Source organism: Diorhabda carinulata, chromosome 2 (assembly GCF_026250575.1).
Source record: "Diorhabda carinulata isolate Delta chromosome 2, icDioCari1.1, whole genome shotgun sequence".
In the NCBI taxonomy this organism is placed as follows: Eukaryota; Metazoa; Arthropoda; class Insecta; order Coleoptera; family Chrysomelidae; genus Diorhabda; species Diorhabda carinulata.
The window spans coordinates 24283942-24306419 of NC_079461.1; the positions used below are offsets into that span (position 1 = coordinate 24283942).

General features: G+C 32.0%; 2 protein-coding genes across 3 annotated transcripts in view; one reads left to right on the top strand and one right to left on the bottom strand.

The window, feature by feature from the left end:
* Positions 1–22478, top strand: part of LOC130903759 (glucose transporter type 1) — a 555907-nt gene that overhangs the window by 161718 nt on the left and 371711 nt on the right. The gene's annotated exons all lie outside the window — the stretch shown is intronic.
* On the bottom strand, positions 11510–22274 carry LOC130903762 (microfibril-associated glycoprotein 4-like). The gene is made up of 6 exons (XM_057816028.1): positions 21308–22274; positions 19092–19227; positions 17459–17680; positions 14727–14948; positions 14306–14539; positions 11510–11755 (listed from the first exon to the last, which is right to left on the bottom strand). Exons 1-6 carry the CDS (start codon positions 21371–21373, stop codon positions 11583–11585), a joined length of 1053 nt encoding a protein of 350 aa, XP_057672011.1. The 5' UTR covers positions 21374–22274; the 3' UTR covers positions 11510–11582.

Consider the following 22478-nt stretch of genomic DNA (forward strand, 5'->3'; position numbering starts at 1 on the left):
GAAAGCAATTTCCTAAGCAATAGGTACTAAGAAGAGGAAAAAAGGCTTTGGCAAATTTCAATCCTGTTCATACCTAACAAATAGAAAATATCTTAGACAAAGTAGGTTTGAAATTAGTTGAGTAATCCCAAGAAAAAAGTTGATACTAGATTTGGAAAAGAGTGGTATCTACGAAATTAGCTAAATAGTCACTAGAAGAAGTAAGTTACGTAAACTAACAGGTCTGTTTGAACTGAAATATGGATAGACTAAATAATCGGTACACGGTGAATCATAATCATTGAATTGAGAAGAATTGAAGAAATAATGCAAGAATTTGTTGAAAAATGTATTTCAAAGTATACAATTTTTTAAATGTCAGAATAGTTGGGATAAAGGTCTTATTCTTTACTGTCTATTCATTAGTTTATTAAGGAACAAATTTGAAATTACCTTCCGAAGTGATTTTCAAATTACTTCCAGAAAACTCGGCTATGGAAAGTCCAATCAAACAGGATAATTGTGAGTATACTAGCAGTGTGTTCAGTATCAACCCTTCCAGAAATTCCAGCTTTGATTTGAGGAGTATCGGTGAAGAGTGCGTAGTCACTTAGTTACCCATTTCATTGAATATTTAGAGTAATTGAAATGAATTATTCTTCATATCTTCATAGATATCATTCTATTGTCTTTGTTTACTACTTCTAATGAAATTATTATATTATATATATAGTATATAATTCTAAATTATTTATGTTTGTCTGCATCGTCTAACAGACACAATTTGGTTACACTCTTTGATAAGTTTTTCTAATATATCTTTACAACATTTTTAAGTATAATGCTCACAAAACTGTTTTTAATACTTCTGTTATTCGGAACTCTCTTTATCATTTCTTTTAATAAGTTTTTCACTATACAGTCCATAAATTATTTTCTTTTCCATCAAAATTTATTTTTCCTGTTTATTTGAACACAGAACAAATAGAACAGATTTGAAGGTAGAATCTCAGTTTCTGTATTTATTAGAGCATGCTTCTTTTTACCCAAATTTGATCTATCCATTCAATATCTAGTTGTTTCCTTACGTATTATCGTTTTCTCATTATTTTTCTTGCAGCTATGCAGCTTGTAATCTAAGTCAGTCCTGTTTACTATCCAGCAACGGCTATTCCACCTCTGACCCTAGATACTCATAGTTTTTTTTTAATTTGTAAAGTGTTTTTCCATATTTTCCTTCAATTAATAATTTTGTTTCCGTTAAGAAGCAAATGGTGTCCAATATAATTGATTGATTATTAATATCTATTTCAAATGAAGCCACAAATATCTTCTCCCTAGAAAGAGTCTCCAGCCGAAGTCTTTAAGGTTACCTATTAATGGACGCACAACTACGTGGAGGTGGGTCGGGATCAAGCTAATAACTCGTATTGTTTTCTAATATATCGAAATTAGCGCAGATGGAGTTTGGAGTTTTGTCATATGGAATCTATTAATATATCAGTAAATTTCTGAGTATAATAAGTGTAAATTTTTCGACAAAGATGCAGACGACTCCGTTTCCAAATGTTTCTAGTTAGTTTCGTTTATCCCTTTATCAAATCTATTGCAATGATCGAATTAATTTCCATTTATGAAGTAATTTAACTTTGTTATGCTAAAATTCAAGACAGAAAATGGTAGTAGCCTCATTATTAATCAATATAAATTAGTAATCAAACTGAATTGATTAAATATGAATATATTTTGTTATATTTTTCACTGACATTTTGATAAATACTATACAGTCACCTATTCATAAATAGGAGTTGAATACTTCTATCATTCTGAATTATCGAAATAATTGTGCATTTTCCACATATAATGTATTTAAAACTATATTGCTAGTACCTGGAAAAGAATGGCAGGCGAATGATGAATATATACATGCATACTGCCTATTTATTTAGAATTGAAATGCTGTACGCTTACCAAAAAATTGAACTTTCCCCTGTGCATTTGTATTATACCGCTGCAAGGCTTGCACACAATAGACTATGAATAAGTGAGATAGAGGAATGTATATATTGCAGGCCAACATATCAATTGATAATATACGTAAGCGGTTTGAAGAAAAGAAAAAATTTTATACTCCTCAATTCTATATACTAACGACTTTTCGCTTTTTTCAAATTTTTTGAGTGGAACGGTCAAAGTGTGTCAAGCCGTTTTTATAAATATTCACTTTCTACTTGATGAAGTGCAATAATTTTTCTTAAGTTCAGCATCAAACCTTGTCAGCAAATCAGCATAATATTGGCCTATTATCATTTCACCTTTTTCTAATTCATAAGGAATACACTTTTGGTAGGTCAAAATATTTTGTTTTCTAGGGAACTCGTACCTTGAAAATTTTTTCGGCTGTATTTTTAATTCTGGGATAAAATGTTGTACCCAACTCTCATCAACTATGAATTATAGATGTATGAATTCATTTGGATGACATTTAGAGATGGGTAAATATTTGTTTGAGATTTTAGTGCGAGCAAACTTAGGATCAGTACTAAACACTTGCGGCAACTACCTTGCAGATATATTTTTCATATATAATGCGGTCTATATGTACGGAATAAATTCAATACTAATCTTAAGTTGACAATTTACTGTATGAAAATATTATCCCCCTCCAACATTCCCTTTGAATTATAAATACCCCGTCGAAAATTTTAAATGAGAAAGGGGGTCGTGCGGCATATTTTTGGAAAGAAATCCTCTGTGCAGCAATATAAAGTTTTTTTAATTTGGAGCAATCAGAACTGAGAAAATTATTTCTTTAGTCGTAAAATTTTGATATTATCTCTATCACAAAACTACGTAGAATGAAGATAATAATGTCGCATAAAATTTAGGATGTATTGTTCAATTTACAATTAAATTAAATGTTCAAAATGACCACCATTCACTTTTTGATAATAACCGAGGCGATTTTGGAATTCTCGTACAACATTTTGTATGACCTCAGGGGTCTCAGGTTTTTTCACATAGTACATAATAACGCTAGAATTGAATTTATTCCATATATATGGACCGTATTGTATAATCATTCACAATAAATATTGCTCACTCGTTTGGAAATAGTATATTACATAACGAGTATGGAAAGTGGTATATTTCGCACTAGTTAGTGTTTTCCTACGACCACGTTAAAAACTCTTCAAGAAAACGTATTTTCTTAATAAGAAAGTGAATTGAACAATATCACACATGTGATGAAACGTATATAAATACGTGTGCTGAAAAGTTAAAAAATATTACAAAATATTTTTTATTTTGTAATAGTAGAGGCGACGAAAACGAAAAGAATGATTATGAAATATTTTATAACTAAAGAACAGAAAAAGAAACCATAGAACAGTAGCATCTTCATTTTAACGTTTAAATTATATTGCAGAAACTAGTTTGTATTTTAACACAAATCACAACTTACTTTCAATTTTTATTGCAGACACTGATATAACCTCAAAAAATCATATTGTCTACTTCTTCAGTCTTCTTGAATGTGGCCTTTTGCCTTTCGACACCCAGCCAGATTCTTATTGTATTCGTGTATTCCCTCTATCGTTCGAGACCTTATATAAGATAAGAAAAAGAAGCATTTCAATACATGTATGTTCTGTTAGTTTTTACTTCATGTGTGAAATAAGCTACTTTCCTAGGTGAAAATGATTGTGCAATCTATCATTTTCATAAGTGGTCGTAGGAAAAAATATTTTACATTAGTCTACTGAAACATAACTAGTGATAAAACGTGATTATAACTCATAATTTTTTTTTATTTGAGACATGAGAAATTAAGAAAGAATCGTTTGTGAAAATCAACATCTAACTCTTGAAAATTCTGAACAACAAAAATCCGACCCTGTGAAAGTGTCCTGGGAGTTGAAAAATCTACTTGTCATGTTTCCCGCTGTTGTATCGACCTGTGTTCTATTATGCACTCCAAATGACGAGAATATTCATTTATTTCTCCACTTACTTTTAGATATCCCACTTGACTCCTATGCCAGAAATAGAACAGGTGAATCCACGTTGAAATCCAATATTATTCTGGAGCTATGGATGCACATTATTAGTATTACTACTTGAAATATCATGGGTTATATTCTAATAATGGATAACTTTCTATTGAATTCTCTATTTGTGGAGTTCACAATAACAACGGGATTAATTTCAAATAATATGATGAGAACACCATAGTTGTTTTGACAACTCATTATAATAGAAGACGCTTTATGAAAACAAATTGAAAGGAAATATCTAGTGAAAATATCAGGAATAAATAAAAGAAAAGTCGAGTAAACTAATAGCTTTTCACGTAAACAAAGCTTTCCACCAACCCCATATTATTATCATCAGTGAAATTTTAAATACTCGTCAAACTAAATAATTATCTCAACTCTCACAATTCTCAAAAATTTAAAACGCTTCAAAATCTTACTGAACACTCTGTTGACACCACCACTGCACCAACAATCACAATTACACTATCTGACGCGCGTTTCGATAACCAAGAAGTGAGTCTTCAGAGACTGAAGGTAAACTGTTTACCTGATCCACTTTCAAGAAGCACAAGCGGAGTCAACTGGGAAGTGTATATGATATAAATGTCTCAGCCTAAACGGTGCAGAGGCATGGATGCTCACAGAAAATTTGCTTAAACGCTTAGAATCGTTTGAGATGTGATTTCAACGCCAAAACCTAACAGTCTTATCATACTAGCGGATTGCAAGCGGCTGCGTGGTGAAGGGAGCGCGCAACGAATTCGTCGCGAACACTCCGAGTCTGCGCCGCGAGGACGTCGCGGACGCGTAGCAGAAATGCAACGTTTTCGTCGCGTGTTTTTAGCACACAATACACTAATTAACAGAATAAATTACGAGGAGGAAACACTACTGGTGGCCGGAAACGAAAAGGAAAGCATCGACGAATTTGGGAGGACCCATTATTAATAAATCGAATGGAAGAGATCGACTACTTAGTGTTGTTTTGCAAATGAATGAAAAATAATTGAAAAAAATTTCGTACTTACCTGCGAATGTCAAGATCTACATTTTATGAGTTCTTGCAAGTCTGATACAAACTGACTTAAGATATGAAAATACACATTCGAGATTATCAGTAACACCTGAAGAAAGGCTCGTAATTACTAGAAGGTACGTTTTTAACATTAAATAAGTACACAGAAGATGTTCAACTAATTATACTTCGTTAATATTATTAAACGGTTAATTATAAGTTACCCACTTATTATCAAAATAACGGTGGTTCCATAGTAGCGATTAAATTATTTCACAATAAAAGGTGGTGAGTAGTAGGATTTAGGAAATTACTATTCAGAAAAAAAAATCATTATAAATTGTATCTTCAGCGTTACTGTTCTCGTCATAAATACTTGGTGAAAAATTAGTTGGCTGCAATTAATTATACCGGGGTGACTCTGGAATTGTAAAATATCCTGGATGGTTTGAGCCTAGCTGTTAGACGTATGCTTGTATGTTTTCAAAACTCCCTTGTTCTCCATTTTGACATCCATTTTATAGTCTGGATGAAGTGATTTTACATCTTCAACCAGACACAAAGCCAAGTTGTATTCGGGTTCACTTTCACTACTTTTTTTGTCTTTATACCTCTCTTCCATCCTTTGCATTCTGTTTATTGTGTTCTCATAACCTAAAATTTCGGGTAGCGGGATTTTCGAAGGACGAATCCACGTAGTAGTATTTAAAAATGATAGTAAAAGTGAATTCAGATAGTCTTTAGAGGCCCGCAACGAATTCGCTAAGCATGCGTGGCGTGATTGTTGCGCGCCAGGTCTGCTTTCAAGACATTTACAATCCACCAGTATCATAAGGCTCTTAGAAATAGTTAACAATTTAAATTAAAGTGAATTATAATATATTTGTTATGTAATACTAAGCAAAATTGTATATAGGATAATCATAGGTCACCGTACAACATCGGGTTAAAAAATCTCCGTCAATTGTTCAGGACAGAAACAATTCAGGTCGCGGACGAGAAGAGGACGAGAGTTCACTATTGACGTCTGCGGAAAAAATAGTAAACACCATGGCGTACTTTAACTTAAAACATATGCTTTAGACTTACATATTATTCTACCTCTAGGTTAGTTTGTGTGTTCAAGAGATCACATATGTACAAGATAGTCAATCATTGTTACTCCTAACAACTATTAATAAATATTTTTAGACATACATGTAGTATCAATATATCCGGTGAAGTGAACTATAATATCTAAATTATGTATTATATTTACAGCTCTAGGGAATTAGAATTGTTATATTTATATTACACAGTAGGCCGATAAACTGATTAAGCCAAATCACAAATGTGCCAAGCACATTCGAGTTGTACATGTGGGAATGGAAAAATATTCATATATACACTTCACAACCCTGAGTCATTGTTGGGAGATGATTGATGTACTATTGGAAATAGAATTAAAATGGAAGATAGGAACAAAATTAAACATGCTGTGTAGTTATTTAAATTTATGGACGAACAACTTGAAAGGCAATCTGTAGAAAGCAGAGATAATGTGAGGAGTAGATAATGTTCATATGAAAAACCTAGAATTGTACGAAAAGGGTATACTAAGTACTTGGTATACAAAAAATTTTTAGAAAACTGCCGATTTAATTACTAATATAGTATTGTTTCAGTTCAGCATATTTTAAGTCAGTGGCGGCTTATTCGACTCAAATTTGTCCGATTTGTTCAAGCTTGAAAACAAAATATATTTCAGGGGGTCAAATCTGCAGGATAATTTGGAAAAGGCTGTAGTTCGTAGCCCCATTCGACCCATGTGCCTGTAGTGGATTCGGATAGGTGTGAGCTAGCGCGTAATCATGGTGGAAAAGCAGTTGTTTCTTCGTCAAATAACGCAATTTTCTCTCCATTTTGCCGTCGAATCAGCCCATTAATTTAGAAAAGTATAGCCCTGTTATCGTTTTCTATTTCTCCAGGTAATCAATATAAATCACAGCAGAAATCGGTGGCTATTCCCCGATATTACAGTCTTTGTCCACTTGGGAGCACCTTAACCGGGTAAGGTTCTTTTGGTCTCTGGTAAAACCCATGCTCCGTCGACTGTCACGACTCATGAAACGACTCAGAGACTTAATCGAATTGCGCTCAAACAGTTAAGGTAACGATTGTTGTATGAAGTGAAAAACCAATTACTCTCATATCATCATATACCATCAATCGGCGATCTATCAAGGATCATGGATTTTTTACGGTATCCTCGTGATAGCAGTTTTCATAGTATCGACGTGCCTCCAGAAACTGATTAAATCATTTTACGATGGTCCCCATAGAAGAAAAAGGGCGACCATAAACTATGGGTCAGACCCACCCTTACAACAGTCGCAATAGCTCTATGGAGAATATGATAATCCATCATATTCTCCAGAATGGCTAACAGCTATTATAGGCTGTATGTGATGTTCAGTGATTGATCATCTTTCTCTCGGAATGCCTTTGAAATACTAGCAAATCTAAGGAGAAAGGTATTAATATCAATGAAAACTATTTAATAATGAAAATCTTTAGCAACGTTTTATTGTCAGTGAGTTAGGGCAGAAAAAAGAGATCAGCTCTATCCCATTTTTAATATATTGTCAATAATCATTGCATAAGAATATTTTCATTTTGTTGAGATCTTAATTTGTTTGGAGGGGCAATTGAAAATAAGTTTTCCAGTTTTGCTACTAAATACTATTTTTTTTGTGCATTTTCCCTATTGTAGTTTCGTATGTAAAACAATGAGGTGCCCCATTGGATACACTGTTCATTCCATTTTTTCATATTCCCTACATCTATATAGATAAAATGAAACATATTCGACTAATGACATTAATTGATGTATTATTCTCCATATTTTGCCGAGCAAAGCCAGAAATGAATTTTATTTTAAAATCTCATAACAATCAAATATAATTCATATTACTTTAGAAAAAATAGACTTTCGAACAATGGAAATAACATGGATTAATCCCAATTAAATTAGTTATTTACAGAGTAACATTGTTTATTTGTAATATTTAACGAATGTTTGTGTCAATTTCATAACAAGCTTAGGTCATTTATTAACCCAGATCAAATGAAATTTCTATTTTGTATAAAACTACCGGAAACAGAGAAAATTTTGATTGAAAATTACTTTGAATAAGTGTCATAATCGAAACATAATCACTACATACCTTTTATAATTTGGAAGGACATTCAGTATAGTATATAATTAGACATCCAGAATAAAAATACTGACATAGCAATGAGCACCATCTTTTTCTTTCCACTCTTCTTTTATCCATTTTTTCCACTTTTCTTGCTCCTATATTACTCTATAGATTTATCTTATTGTTTTTTTGACATCCTTCCTGTGCTAGCCCTGTTTTTCTGAATCTTCTTTTCTATCTTATATCTTTTTGTTTCAATCACTTTTCCCATCAGGCTTTATAGTGTTTCACTCTCTCTCTCTCCCGATTTAAGCAATGTTTATCTTTTTTGTTTTCTCTTAGGTCCTGTTTTTTTCGTAAATAACACATCTCTTATGCAGTTCATCCTAGTTTTCCTCACTATTTCCCTAGGTTGTTTTACCTCTGCTGTTGTTATTGTATTGTTGTCGGGTTCTATAGCTTCATTTTCATGTCTTCTATTGTTTCATTTATTGCATTATATTTGATTGATTTGATTTTCTTAGTCGGTTCGCTTCTCTGAAAATCACTTGTAGTTATTCAAATTTGGTTAATTTATTCATTCACTATCATATTGTTGTATCTGTTCTTATTATTTTACTTTTTTATATTCTTTAGTGTATTTACTATTGCTACATCCTCTATTTTCACCGATTTGAGATTTCTGTAGCCAATTATTGTTTCCTGTAATTTATAAATATTTTCTTTTATTGCTTTCATCCACATGAGTAGTATACACAGAAGTGGACTAGGACTTTCACCTTGTGTTAGCCTCATCTTCATCCTAAAGTGTCCGAACGTTCTTTCGTCCATTGGAACCTTTTCATTTTGTAATTCCTATTTTCGGTGTATTATTCTACATTTTCCTGCCCATTGAGTGGAACCTTTCTATTCTCTACTATATTGTGTACTCTTCAATGTATATCTATTTGTTATTTATAATTTTGATAAAAGCAAGGGTTATAGAGATACAAAACTACAATCCGTAGAACCTCTTTATAAATAATTTTCTGTTGTTTATTCAAAATAAAATTATATTTTATAGTTTCAATCAGTAGAAATTAGGGTGGCATGCGCTAAAGACCATATCTAAATCAAAATTCAATGCTTCATATTCTGAAATCAATCATGGTACATCTAACTACCAAGAAAGTTGCTTAACAGCATCAAACTTCATGATGCGCATATTTCTCAAAAATTAATATGTCAATTGAAAGCAAACAAGCTGGCATTTTAATTCATACTGACAGTCACTTAAGAAATAGAACTGATAAAATTTATTTATTTATTACTGTTTTTGAACAACCTTGCAATTTGCATACGTAAGGAAGTTATAATAATTATTTATTGTAGAAATTGAGTAATCCATTCAAAGAATATTCATTGAACAAAAACAATCATAATTAAATTTTAATTCAATGTCATACAGCTTCGACATATCCACCTTTCTCTTTGTTCTTTTTGTAAAACTCTTGTATTACTTTCCTCGTCAAGTCAAATGAAGTCAAATCAGCAGACCTAGAAGGCCAAAAAATATCTGAATACTTGTGAATCAAATTCCCATTAAAGATATTTTCAAGGAGTACTCTAACGTTTGATGTACTATGGATGGAAGCACCGTCTTATTGGAACCAAATTGTCATACTTTCTTGTAACGGAAGGTCGTGCAAAAAATCACTTGATTTTCTAATGATCGTATCTATTGTGCGGCATTTAAGGAATGTCGGAAAAAAAGGTCTAACTAATTTATTTTTGTACGCACCACAACATACGTTCGTTTTAAAAGAATATTTGTTGAGAGATTTTATTGCAAAGATTGGATTACTGTTAGACCACAAGCGACAATTTTGTGATGAGACGGTTCCGTTTGAAGAAAATGTTGCCTCATCGGAAAATATAATAGTTCTTTTGAAAAACGGGTCGTCATCCAACTTTCCTTGTATCAGAGCGCAGAATTCAAAACGAATATCCTAATCCCTTGGTGTACAAATTGCGGTTTGTACGCATGATATTTATTACCTTTCAAAATATTTGTCACTGTATCTTTACAGACTGAAGTAGTTTGGATCGCAGAGGCCTTTTCTCTTAATGACATTCTCGGTTCTACTACGAGAGAAAGCATCACTTCAAATTCAGTGTCTTCATTCGCAACCAGTTTTCGGCGTTTATTCTTGAATTTATTTTTTATTTAAAATTTCTGTTGAATGTCTATTATTAAAAATATTTGCGGCCTATCTATATGTTTTGTAATTATCTTTTATTGTAATAATATAAACAACAACTCACTCTGACTTTCACTGTCTTATACTTCATATCAGGACATCTAGTTTGCGTTAAATTTTTTATCTCGCCAGAATAATTAATACGGAATTTTTAGTAATTATCCTGAATTTTCATGATAAATGGCTGTAATTGTATATTTGAATATAACTTTTAACTCCAAACAACTTTATAATATTTTTCTGAATTGTAAAAAATAAAGATACTTTATTACTCTTATTTACACTTGCACAAAATTCAAATTTTTTGAGAAACCTCGTATACTGATGGTTGCATTTTAACTTTTAGATAATGCAGAACTTTTTATTAGAAATAACTTTTTTTCATAAAACCACTAATAAAAAAGTTCCCCATATGGTTCTAACTTAAGTAGACACAATGTATAAATATAAAATTAATTTTGTGATTTGATATACTTTTTGAAAGGTCCATAAGCTGATTGTGTCAATTGGCTAATACGCTAAGCATATTTCTGACACAAAAGTTTGATAAAATAATAGTTTTTAAATGCTTTATAGCGGACTTATGAATAAGTAGTAAAAGCGAATTGCGCCGTCTTTGTAGATATTAAATATGAAAATTGATCGTCGTCCTTAAGAGGCTTTTACAGAAATGATAAGGTTGGTTTAGTGAATACATTAACATAGGGCTTATAATCACTGAAAATGCTAAAGTTTAAATTTCCTCCGTGCTTTCTCTATTAATTAACTTCAACAGATGTTGTTTGTAAGATGAGTTACTGAAATCATCTATTGGAATTAACTGCTAAAATAATAATGGATACTAGAAAGACTTTTATTTTTTATGCATTTTATGTATATACAGATGTATTGTGTCTTTTTTTGTTCTGGCTTAGTGTTTTCAGTTGATCTAATGATTCTACGACTTTGAGAAAATTCCGAACGTTCTGATTTTAATCATATATTGAAGCAGTAATAATATTGAAGCAGGTTTAAATCACAGTAATATATTCCACATTACAATGAAATGATGCATTTTGAATACAATATAAATCTGTAAAAGTATATTACATATAAAAACAATAGTATGAGCAACGATATTGATTATTTAATGTTTACTGGCTGGTCGAATTAACATTCTGGAACCCGCAAGATTGTAATCGTGACCTCTAAATCCATTCCAGTTGAGACCGTGAAACTTGTATTGATCTGTCAACGGTTTATTCATATGTTTACCGTTTAAGTTACTCGTGTGGCATTCGCTATACCACCAGGCCCCTTCTGTAAAATAAAAATGGTTATAAAATATAATTTTTCATTTTAACTAACTTTAAACTATTAACACTAATATAACTGGAAAATGGAAAAAAAATATCATACAATGAGTTCCATTACAAGGAGTTGTATTATGAAAGGCACAGATGTAGTTAACCGATACTTATAACTGTTGCTAAAAAATCATTTATTCACGAGGCATTTGCTCCAGATGATATCAAATGACAGTTTACGCTAAGGAAGTATTTGCTACATTGGTTTCAATTCCCTTTCATCAACTACCTTTATATAAAAATTGTTTACGGTAATTTTGTACTTTCACGGTCCCCTCGTTATTTTGGCTCTATAAAATGAAAAAAAAAAAAAAATGGAAAATACGAGGATATATTCAAAAATTCCTAGCCTACTATAGAACCAAACAAAATTTCAATGTCAAAATATTTTATTACTCAACATATTCCTCTATTAATTGGATACATTTATTACAGCGAACCTGCAACGTCTCTAGTCCTTTCAAAAAAAAATGTTTCTTCTTGATCTGCAAACCAGACCTTCACAGTTTTTATTACCTTCTTGTTGGACGAAAATTTACTGACCACGTAGAGTGGTCAGTAAATTTCAAAAAATTCAAAATTCAAAAAATCAATCATGATTACTCCATGGCAATCCCAAAAAACTGAAGCAAGAACTTTTCCAGCAGTTTTTTAGACACGAAACTTCTTAGGTCTTGGAGAACCAGAGTGTCGCCATTCCATCGAATGTTGCTTTGTTTTTAGATCGTAGAAATGTACGTAAGTCTCATCCATAGTAACAATTCGGTTTAAAAAGTCGTTTTCAAATCGAGCACAGATCGAACACGATGCTTCTACCCTTGCATGCTTTTGATCAACATTCAAACATTTGGGTATCCATTTTGCAGCAATTTTTCTCATGTCCAAATTGACGTGAACTCTATGATGAACGCGTTCGTATGAAATTTTCAATGCGTCAGATATCCGTTTTAGCCCAATTCGACTGTCTGATAAAATCATGTCATGACCTGCAACTATATTTTCGGAGACTGACACAGAAATTGGCCTTCCCGATCGATCATCATCTTCAATGGAAAATTTACCTCTTTTCAAGCTTACAGTCCAATTTTTCATTGTCGCAAACGATGGCTCGATACTACAATTTTTCGATTTTCACAATTTCGGCGGACATAGTTTTTCTTTTAATTTATTTCGTAACTCTGGTGTACTTTTTTGACGTCAAACTTTACTCTGACACTTCTAATAAGCTATTGTTCGTTGCTATGATAACGCAATATTTTGTTTATGCATGGAACTGGTCTAGGCTAACCAGATATCAATACATCCCATACCTCCCTAAATACATATATAAAACGAATAAAATTCCTTATTTAGCAATAAATTTTGTGCGATACCATCTTTTACCTTGAAAGTAGAAAAAAAACGTGGTAAGCACAGATTGTAATTAGTTTTTTATTAATAAGATATTCTTTATCTTGAAACTTATTTAGAGCAAAGTAAAAATTACTAGTGATGACCCAATATACTAAGCTTTCAATTGTTTCTTCAAATTATTTTCTCGATATTCACAAAGGAAAATAATATTCACACTCTATAAAATTGCCCGCTCATAAAAATTCTTACACATTCTTACTACAAATTATCAACTCAACATTTACAAAAAAAAATATATTCAGATACTAGACAGATTTTTCGTTCATAAACACGGACCGATTTAGATATATCGGTCTAAAATTAGAGCTTGTGTATTCGCTCATGAGAATGCCACTTCTTGTCTTAAATGTTAAGCCTGGCAAAGGAAGGAAGCCGTTTAAAGAAAAATTAAATCAGCCTAGCTCGACAAAAGTATATTTCGACTTATATGAAAATATTTATGATTTCCCGAAAAGACACGTTCACTACTTTGGAGGCCTTCGTTTACTTCGCCATGAAATTAACTAAAATTTTCACTTAAGTCACCTAGGGTGCGGAAAAGTCGGCGTCGGTCGGGACCGCAGTCGTCAAAAAACTCCCTTGAGCCACGAGGCGACCGTACTTGATGTCGCGAAACCGACTCCCTTACCATTCGGAGATTCTCCTCCTATACAAGATCGTCATCATATTTGTTTCCAAAGAAATGGGAGAATACATAAATATAGTATCGTGAATTGTTTGATAACATTCATTAGATTTGTTGATCTATTCTCTGCTGTTCGAATCAGCTTTGTCTAGGGTTGATTGAACAAATACCTTGCTAATTTGCTGATTCTATGTTCAAAGTTCTATGAGAGAAATTTATATTTTTTTTTTTGTGAACGTCTTCTCTCATGGGTTCGTGTTTATTATAGCATCCTAGACATCTTTCTACTCAATAATATTAGCTCGCTATATTTTATCCTTTATTCCTTACAAATCATTTGATTGGGATGAAGCATCAATTATCTTCCATGGGTATAATTTGTTTACGTTCTATTTCCTATATAATTTCTAGGAAATACATTCATATATGCATATTTCTCAACAATTGTCAAAAAATATTACTAACCATATAATATTGCACAGTTTGCTCCTGCTTTTCCATCTTGATCCACATCTAAAGTAGTGAATTTCTGTCCCTTATGCGGTGTCAAAGCATCTCCAATATCCCCTGAATAATCTTTCAGATCTTTAAGATTATATCCTTCTTTTTCTGCACCAATCGCAAAAACTGAATATTGAGCATACCCTTTTTTGCCATCTCTATCAGTCAATTCAATTAATAGTTCGTTCTCCTCGAAAGCTGAAATTAACAATTCATCAAGTTCGAAAATATAAAAAAAATATCTGGAAAATAAGTGAAAACATTATTCACAAAAGTACCAATCATAAAAAGAAATGTACTTGATAATAAAATACGTTGAAAATTGGTCAAAGAAAATTTCGGGAAACATGAACTTTACATTAATTAACATAATCATACAACCCACCTGTCATTTGATGCATGTTTTCTAAACCTATCCAAAATTCTCCATCAAGATCACCAAATCCAAATTTATATTCTCTCCAACTCAAATAAAAGTCTTGTGATTCGTCAAATCTTTTTTGAATATGTGTCCAACCGCCACCTCTAGTTTCCATGTCACAAAGAACTAATAAAGGTTTATTGCTAGCATATGGGTGAATCTCGTATATACCAGATTTGTTATATCCTGCAAAAGATACTATACTATAACATACTATACACAATTTGATAGTTTCAGTTATAGATTGGGAGCTATATTCAACCAAATCTTGAATAAATTTAGTAATATTGTCAAAATATGAAGTAATGTTGTATCGAAGAAGATGAAGAAACACGCCAATAGGAGAATTGATAAGTCTTCTATTTTCAAGGCGAAAAATACGCTTTTCCTACAAGCGCATCTTATTGTGCACAATGTAAGTGGTATGGGGCTGTATCCAATATTTGATAACACTGATAGCAAACAACAAAGGTACTCTAATGCGAGACCCACGCTGGAGAGCTCGGCAATGAACAAGCTGATCACTTGGAAAAGAAAGACGGACAATCTTTTTTATAGGGTCCCAACCTATTATTGGTTTCTCAAGAAGCGATTAAGCCGTGGTTGAAAAATGAGAAAACGAGATGAAATTGGAAACAACCGATAAGATTTCTTTCTCATTATATCAATTGGCCCAAAATCCTTTTATCGAGCAAATAACCTTAGTCACTCAATAAGTAGTGTGATTAACTAAAAAAAACATATTTTTGTGCCAAAAATCGTTTTTATTCATCAATCATCTTTTTCAAAAGCAATACAATCATTCCAAGGCTTCTCTAACTGCTGGATGTCGAGCGTGTAGAATGATTTGTCTTTTGCCTCAAAGCAGGCTTCAGTTTCAGCAATTGCTTCTGGATCTGAACTATACGGTGGATGAGAAAGCATCGTATAATCAATAAATATAATTCGTTCCATTTAACCATCGTTGCCATCGACTTGTGAATCGGCGCATTGTATTGGTGAAACAGCGTGATTTTCGTCGACGTATGAAGCCGTTTCTCCTTGATTTTTGCATTGAAACGATCCAACAACTCTATGTATTATTCGCTATTGATCGCCCCTCCCTTTTGCAGACATTCGATGAACGATATTCCTTGCGCATCCCATAATACTGTAGCCATAATCTTCTCAGCTGACTGTTGTGGACGTGGTTCACCGGGTGTAGTCCACAGATGATGATCATTTTGATTCCGGTGTGAAGTGAAGGATCCATGTTCCATCCATTGTTATGTTATGGAACACGGCCAAACACTGCTCTGAATCATCATCATGTTTGTGTTTTTGATCGACCGTCAGTAAACGTGGCACTCACTTTGAAAAAATGGTCGAATGTTCAGGCATAATTGTCAACACACCCTTTTGAAAACTTTTCGGCCTCAGCTATTTCCGGTTATTTCAATTTACGATTAGATATAACCAATTTGTGGACATTTTTGATGTTTTCTGGAGTAGTAATCATCTCGATTCGACGACCAAAACGTTCACCATAATCAGTGTCTTACAATCACAATTCAATTCAACAAACTAATAACAAACGGTTCTTTTCGATGGAATAAAGTCCAGATAAAACTCTTGAAACCATTGCTAAGCAGTATTTTTCTCATCAAGAAGCAATTATAAATTAACACACGAAATTGTTTTGAATCCATTGGTTTGAAAATAAAAATGGGTTCACTTAAATAACTGCCACTTTTTTCTGACTAATCGAAATGTCATGAAATTTTACACATAGTCTTTTGAAAGTTGTTGGTACTTCATAAATGTCATATGGTTTTGACAATGGCAGCGCCATCTGTGTGTCAGTCACCTGACTTATTGAGTGATGTTATATAAGCTAAGATGAGACAGCTGTTTAATGCCAGAAGACGTAAGCTGCATTGCACTCAGACACACACTTCGCACTTTACCTGACTGATAAACAATTCGGAGTACATAAAGATCAATCAATCAATAAGCCAAAGCTTTAGGTAAATTCACGGCGTCTACACCTTAGCTTATCTTAAATATTAAAAATTATTCTAATTTGAAAACTAAATACGAATATTGAATAATATTGATTTGTAATTTAATATAAGATTCCAAACTATAGAGGATTGCTTGAGAGCAATGTAGATGTGATACCACAAACAAAGTGACTTAAGAAGAGCTACTATCTGAAGAAATGAATTATCTTAACTTGTTTATTTTTTGTTTATTTTGCCCTACATTGAAATGGCGATGGCGATCTCGTATTTGAATTCAGCCCTCTACACATCAAGGCATAAACTAAAAGAAGTGGTCTGTATCTGCTTGTAATACCTCCTTATAAGTTAGAATAACTACGCCAGAGTCAGTGAAAGATGGTGCAAATTGGGCAGTCTCCTCCCCATCATATTCCGCACATGTTCGATGAGATTATGGGATCCAAATCTTGTGAACGGGGTTAAGAAACCCCTACTTAACCGTTAAACAGGTTCTCTTACGAGAAGTTTGTTTTAGAAAACATATATATGCTTCATACGTAAATATGATAATGCCAAACAATCAATATCCAATAATTATTTCCTTGGGGTGTAAAGAATCACTAAGAGTATTATTAATTTTTAAAGCAATTGTAATACAATTACTTGATAACATATCTTATACGTACAATTGAATGTAGGCTATATGATACTTACCACGATCTAAAATTTCCTTACAACTTCTTGGAAGATAATGATTTTTATCATCGCTACCTTTATAAATGAGCTTGCAAATGGAAGAAATACTTGTGCCAACCAACGATTTGCACTTTTCGGCATAATCAAAAAATACGGAAACGCTGTTTTCATATCCATCTTTTGTTTTATGAACACCCAGATTTAATGTCATCGGCGCTTCTAGTGATTCATCATATTTCCCTGGATTTCAATAAACATTGAAAGCTAATTACAGTAATAGAGTAAAACTGGGATAAAAATTCTTTTTACATATATGATAATCTAGTGTTTATTTCATAAGAAACGCGCACATAATTAAAGAGAAATTGAAAAGGTGGATAACAAAATATGAATGAAACTTTTCCAAAATACTGCTTTTGCTAGTCATGTATTCATCGTAAACTTTAATCTTTGACTGGAAGTATTATTGGGAGAATTCTTTCTTAATAATAGGAATAATCAAATATAGGATGGTATTAGATCTTGTCAATAAGGTGAATATGGAAGGCGAGAAGACCAATTTCGTGAATTATAAGCGATCATTTTTCTATTTTTTCCAAATAGTCAAGAGCGTATTCAATGGAAGATGTTTGACATAATTTGTTCACTTTTTGTACACTTCCATCTATTTTGAGAGATTGTTAGTTGTCCTTAACTAACATATTTCTACTTTTAAATCGCTGACACCATTCGTAAAGAATCTCCAATTTAATTAACTTATCACATCGAAAGATTTCTTTATTTATTGAGTGTCTTCGGTAGTTTCTTCAATATCGAAATAGAGCTCGATATTGATGCATTGTTTTACGACCGACAGTACAAAGACGATTTCATGAAGAGGAATCGGTTCATGCTTGCCTCAGTATATGAGACTAACTAATTGAATTAAATGAAACTAACTTAGATACATATACTCAATCTATGTAATCACATATTTTTATTGCGATTAAAAGAAAACATTTATTGTATTGGATAAAATTCCTACATATAAAAATATGAACTGATATATTTAGAGAGAATAACATACTCATAGATTATAGCAATGGCGTAAGTATGACTTTTAATTCAAATTTATATGCCAATTCATAAACTTGACTTTTCGTTTTCCGTTGCCGTTCGTGGGTGACGTTTGCCGTTTGACCTCTATCAACCCTATTCGTAAACTTGACTTTGCTGCTGTTAACCTAAAAATTTTGATATTCTTTTTGTGTTTTTGTATGTAGTCTGGTATTTATGTTTTTTTATTGGGAGCATAAGGCAAAATCACGTGACAAACGCAAACGCATGTTATTGGCTCTTTTCTATTGCTACGAAAATTGCTACGCACGGTCGACGGGAAAAAATAAAATTCGTTTATGTTGGAAGTCACCAACTGCAGACGACGACTTATTTAATTTTGTAACAGCAAACGTCAACGGCAACGGGAAAGTCAAGTTTTCGAATCAGTCTTTATGCATATGGGTATATTGGGAAATTTTCTACTCAATAATACAAATGAGTATATAGGTCGCGCGATTAATTCAATATTAAATTTACTGTTTTCTTTTTTATTAAGTAGTACTGATGTTCTTAACGATAAATATTACTAATATACTAGAAGCTTTATACCCACCATTACCAATTTTGTGTACTTGGGCTGATATGGCTTCATTCAATTCATTTTTTAATATATCTGAATTTGTATCAAGTCTCAATCCCAGTAATTTAAAATATTCCATGTAAGAGGGATCGGAGTTCCTATCATTGTCCTGTGAATGAAACAGATTTTCTGATTATGGAATCATTACAATGCAAAACTTTGGGATTATTGCCATTTTATATACTGATATTTAGTATTATATAGAAGTTAACTATGAACGAAATGATGCTGCAGTGTGTGCACTAAGTCCATTTGTTTCTTAATAGTTATTTAAGTAATAAACAGGATGTTTCGAAGTGTAACAAAATTGAGTTTGCGAGCCACACATGAATTTAGTAGTGTTTTATAGAACAATTGAGTTTTGTGAGTGGTATTAGAACAGTGGTTTCAAGAAAAAAAGGGACTTGTGGCATAGCACATGTTGTCATAACGAAAAAGAAAGCAGTCCACCCATTTTCAAGATTTATTTCTGCGATATACTATTAAATTTTTTTCTAATAAGACTTTCCTCGTCGACTTTTTATTGGTTTAAATATTATAATTTTGCTTTTACTCCCGAAAGTATCGTTGCAATTCGTTACTTTCATTAAAATAACTATGAAGTTAGTGGACATGATAGTATCTGTATAAAAACTCTACTGAAATGTTTATTGCAGCTGTCGTCCGTATTCTCTTTTCTCCCACGTTTTCATTCCTTTCCTTATGCCTTCTTCCTACTTTGTATTTCGATTAAGTTTAATTAGTATTGGAGAAAATAGATTCTGCAATTCTGCATAAATCTCCAAATCATCTTCAAAAATATAAATACATTTACCAATAATCTCTAGTAGTAGAAATTTTTAAGAATTTATTTAAATTATTTATATTGGCAAATTATGAAATCCATTCAGTAACTACTTTCTGGGCCAACAAGAAGCGGTGCGAAGTTTTTGTGATTTGCTTGGTTCAACTTCACCAATAATATTTTGCTGGTGAATATTATTTGCTAGTATAATAGATCAAGTTTAAGAAGAGAGTTTCACAATAGAATACCTAAGCAATAATGATTAAAACTCAATTTCACAGTAACAGATAATCATCAAGAATGGTCCAATTTATTGAAGCTTTGCTCCGCAAATTCGATTATCACTTTTCCTTATTCAAAGCCTGCCAAAGTTTCCACAAATATAATATACGTAGGTCGCACTAGTTTTGGCACCATTTTTAGAAGTTTCAAAATAGGTTGTAATATAAGAATATCAAAAGGGCAAAAGGCCTAAATATAAAAAGTTTATTTTCTTGACATTAGTTAGACAATTCCATTTCCCAGTCAATCACAATAAAATATCGATAAATTGCAAATAATAAAAATCATTTATGATATGCTTGAACAGATCCCTAAGCCAGTAGGTTCACATAATTCAAAACCAAAATATTTTTCGCATTTTCAAGCATTTACTGTGCTATAGTCAAATGTGGAAAAGGAATACCAAGTCTAAACGTCCGGTTGAAAAATACTTAACACCTGCCAATTTGAAAATCAAAGGAAACGATGACTTTTATACGGACAATATAGAAGAATACATATGAAAAAAGCTGATAAAGTTCTGGTCTTGTATGCGATTTCGACAAGAGGAATATTTAGACATTATGTGATCGAGTACTAGGGGTGCTGTGGATACTGAAAGATATATTAACAACTGCCCTAATAGTTAATTTGTACGTCTACACCAAACTGTTTCTTGCAGATAATTGAACATTTTCTCAAGTATTCCAGAATTTTTATATTAAGTTTTTTCTGAAAAATTCTGGCAAAGTTGAAAGAAGGAAAATCGGCCTAATATCAATAAATAATTAGAAATAATCAATATATAAATTAATAGGAGCAGCTTAGAAAAATGCAAAGAAATGAATCTAGTTTTTCGTTATGTCCCAATATTATGATTTATAAATCGTTCAATATTGAAGTACTCATATTTTATATCAATATAGTACTATTTTTGAGCATAATGGAATAGATATTCATTATTAACAATGAAAAGTATCTATTCAGAAAGTTCCACTTTAAACAAATGTAAATAACGATAAATCAATTTTTTGGAGAAATATCGTCAAATTTAAATAATGTAAGAAAATTAGAAACTTTAAAGTATTTTAGCTTAAGAATGGTTTGAATATAAAATTCAGTACTATACGAAATCTTTACTTACCCTTACGTAGAAAATGGCACCTTTACCAAAACTAACGAAAAATAATAATAAAATGTACCAAATCATTTTCTCAATTTGACGTTTAGAGTAGAATTGTAATTTGATGAAGTTTACAACTATTATTTATAATATTTTGAAGCCCACATGAAAATTGTATCAACATATCCGGTAAAGTTGACAAAAATATCTAAATTGTTTATCGTATCTACAATTGTGTGGAATTACATTTGTGACTTTTGTATTTTTCAGTATCCTGGCAAGTTGATAAAGCCAAATCACAAAAGTGCCAAGCACACATTTTTTAAGCAAGTCTAAAAATAACGTATTGTTTCTCTGTTTACTAATGTGAACGGAACTGAAAGGATGATGGAATTTGAAGAAAAATGGAAGCTGAGTCATTCCTCTGTGGTATATTTAAAAATAATGTAAGCTCAAATTTATTTGATATCACGAGATAAATACTTCTAGTTCAAGTTGGTTATGTTTATTTTATTAAGTAATGGATAATTGTGCTCACTTTCAAAAACAAGTATCCAGCTAGAGATCACACAAGATCAAATATTTTCAACAAATATACGGTGAAAATAAAGTACATTAAATTGTGTCTTGTTTACACAATATTATTATCATTTCATATTCATCAAGTTAAAACCAATGTTTTGATTTTGACTACTAACCTCCTTTGTCGGGTTCTCCATCTTAGATGTAGTTTTTTCGATCATAATTGGTGCTACAAACTTTTTTGGATTGTATTTAGTCGCATTAGTTTAATAATATTGTGTATAAAATAGAATTTCTTTTATTAAAAGACAAAAATTTTACTTTATTCTTGCTTAAAAAAGGAAACTAATAAAAAATGGAAGCAAGAAGTGAGGTATTAAAGTGTACCCTTAGTTTATACAGATCTCAATGAAACGATGGTAAGTATAGGATGTGTCTGGTAACTTTGCGTTTATACGAATATATATACATCTCAATATACATCTTACAGATTGTGAGACTTTCCAAATTGTGGAAAATAAAAAGTGACACAATGGTCTTCAGATCTTCGAGTGAACCACGAACAACGTAAGTCGAGGCTGCTCGTACCAACCTAACTTATAAGTTAACCAAATCTAGACGTGTGTTCATAAAGCAGTCACAATAAACGAGGTACAGAAAAATAATGTAC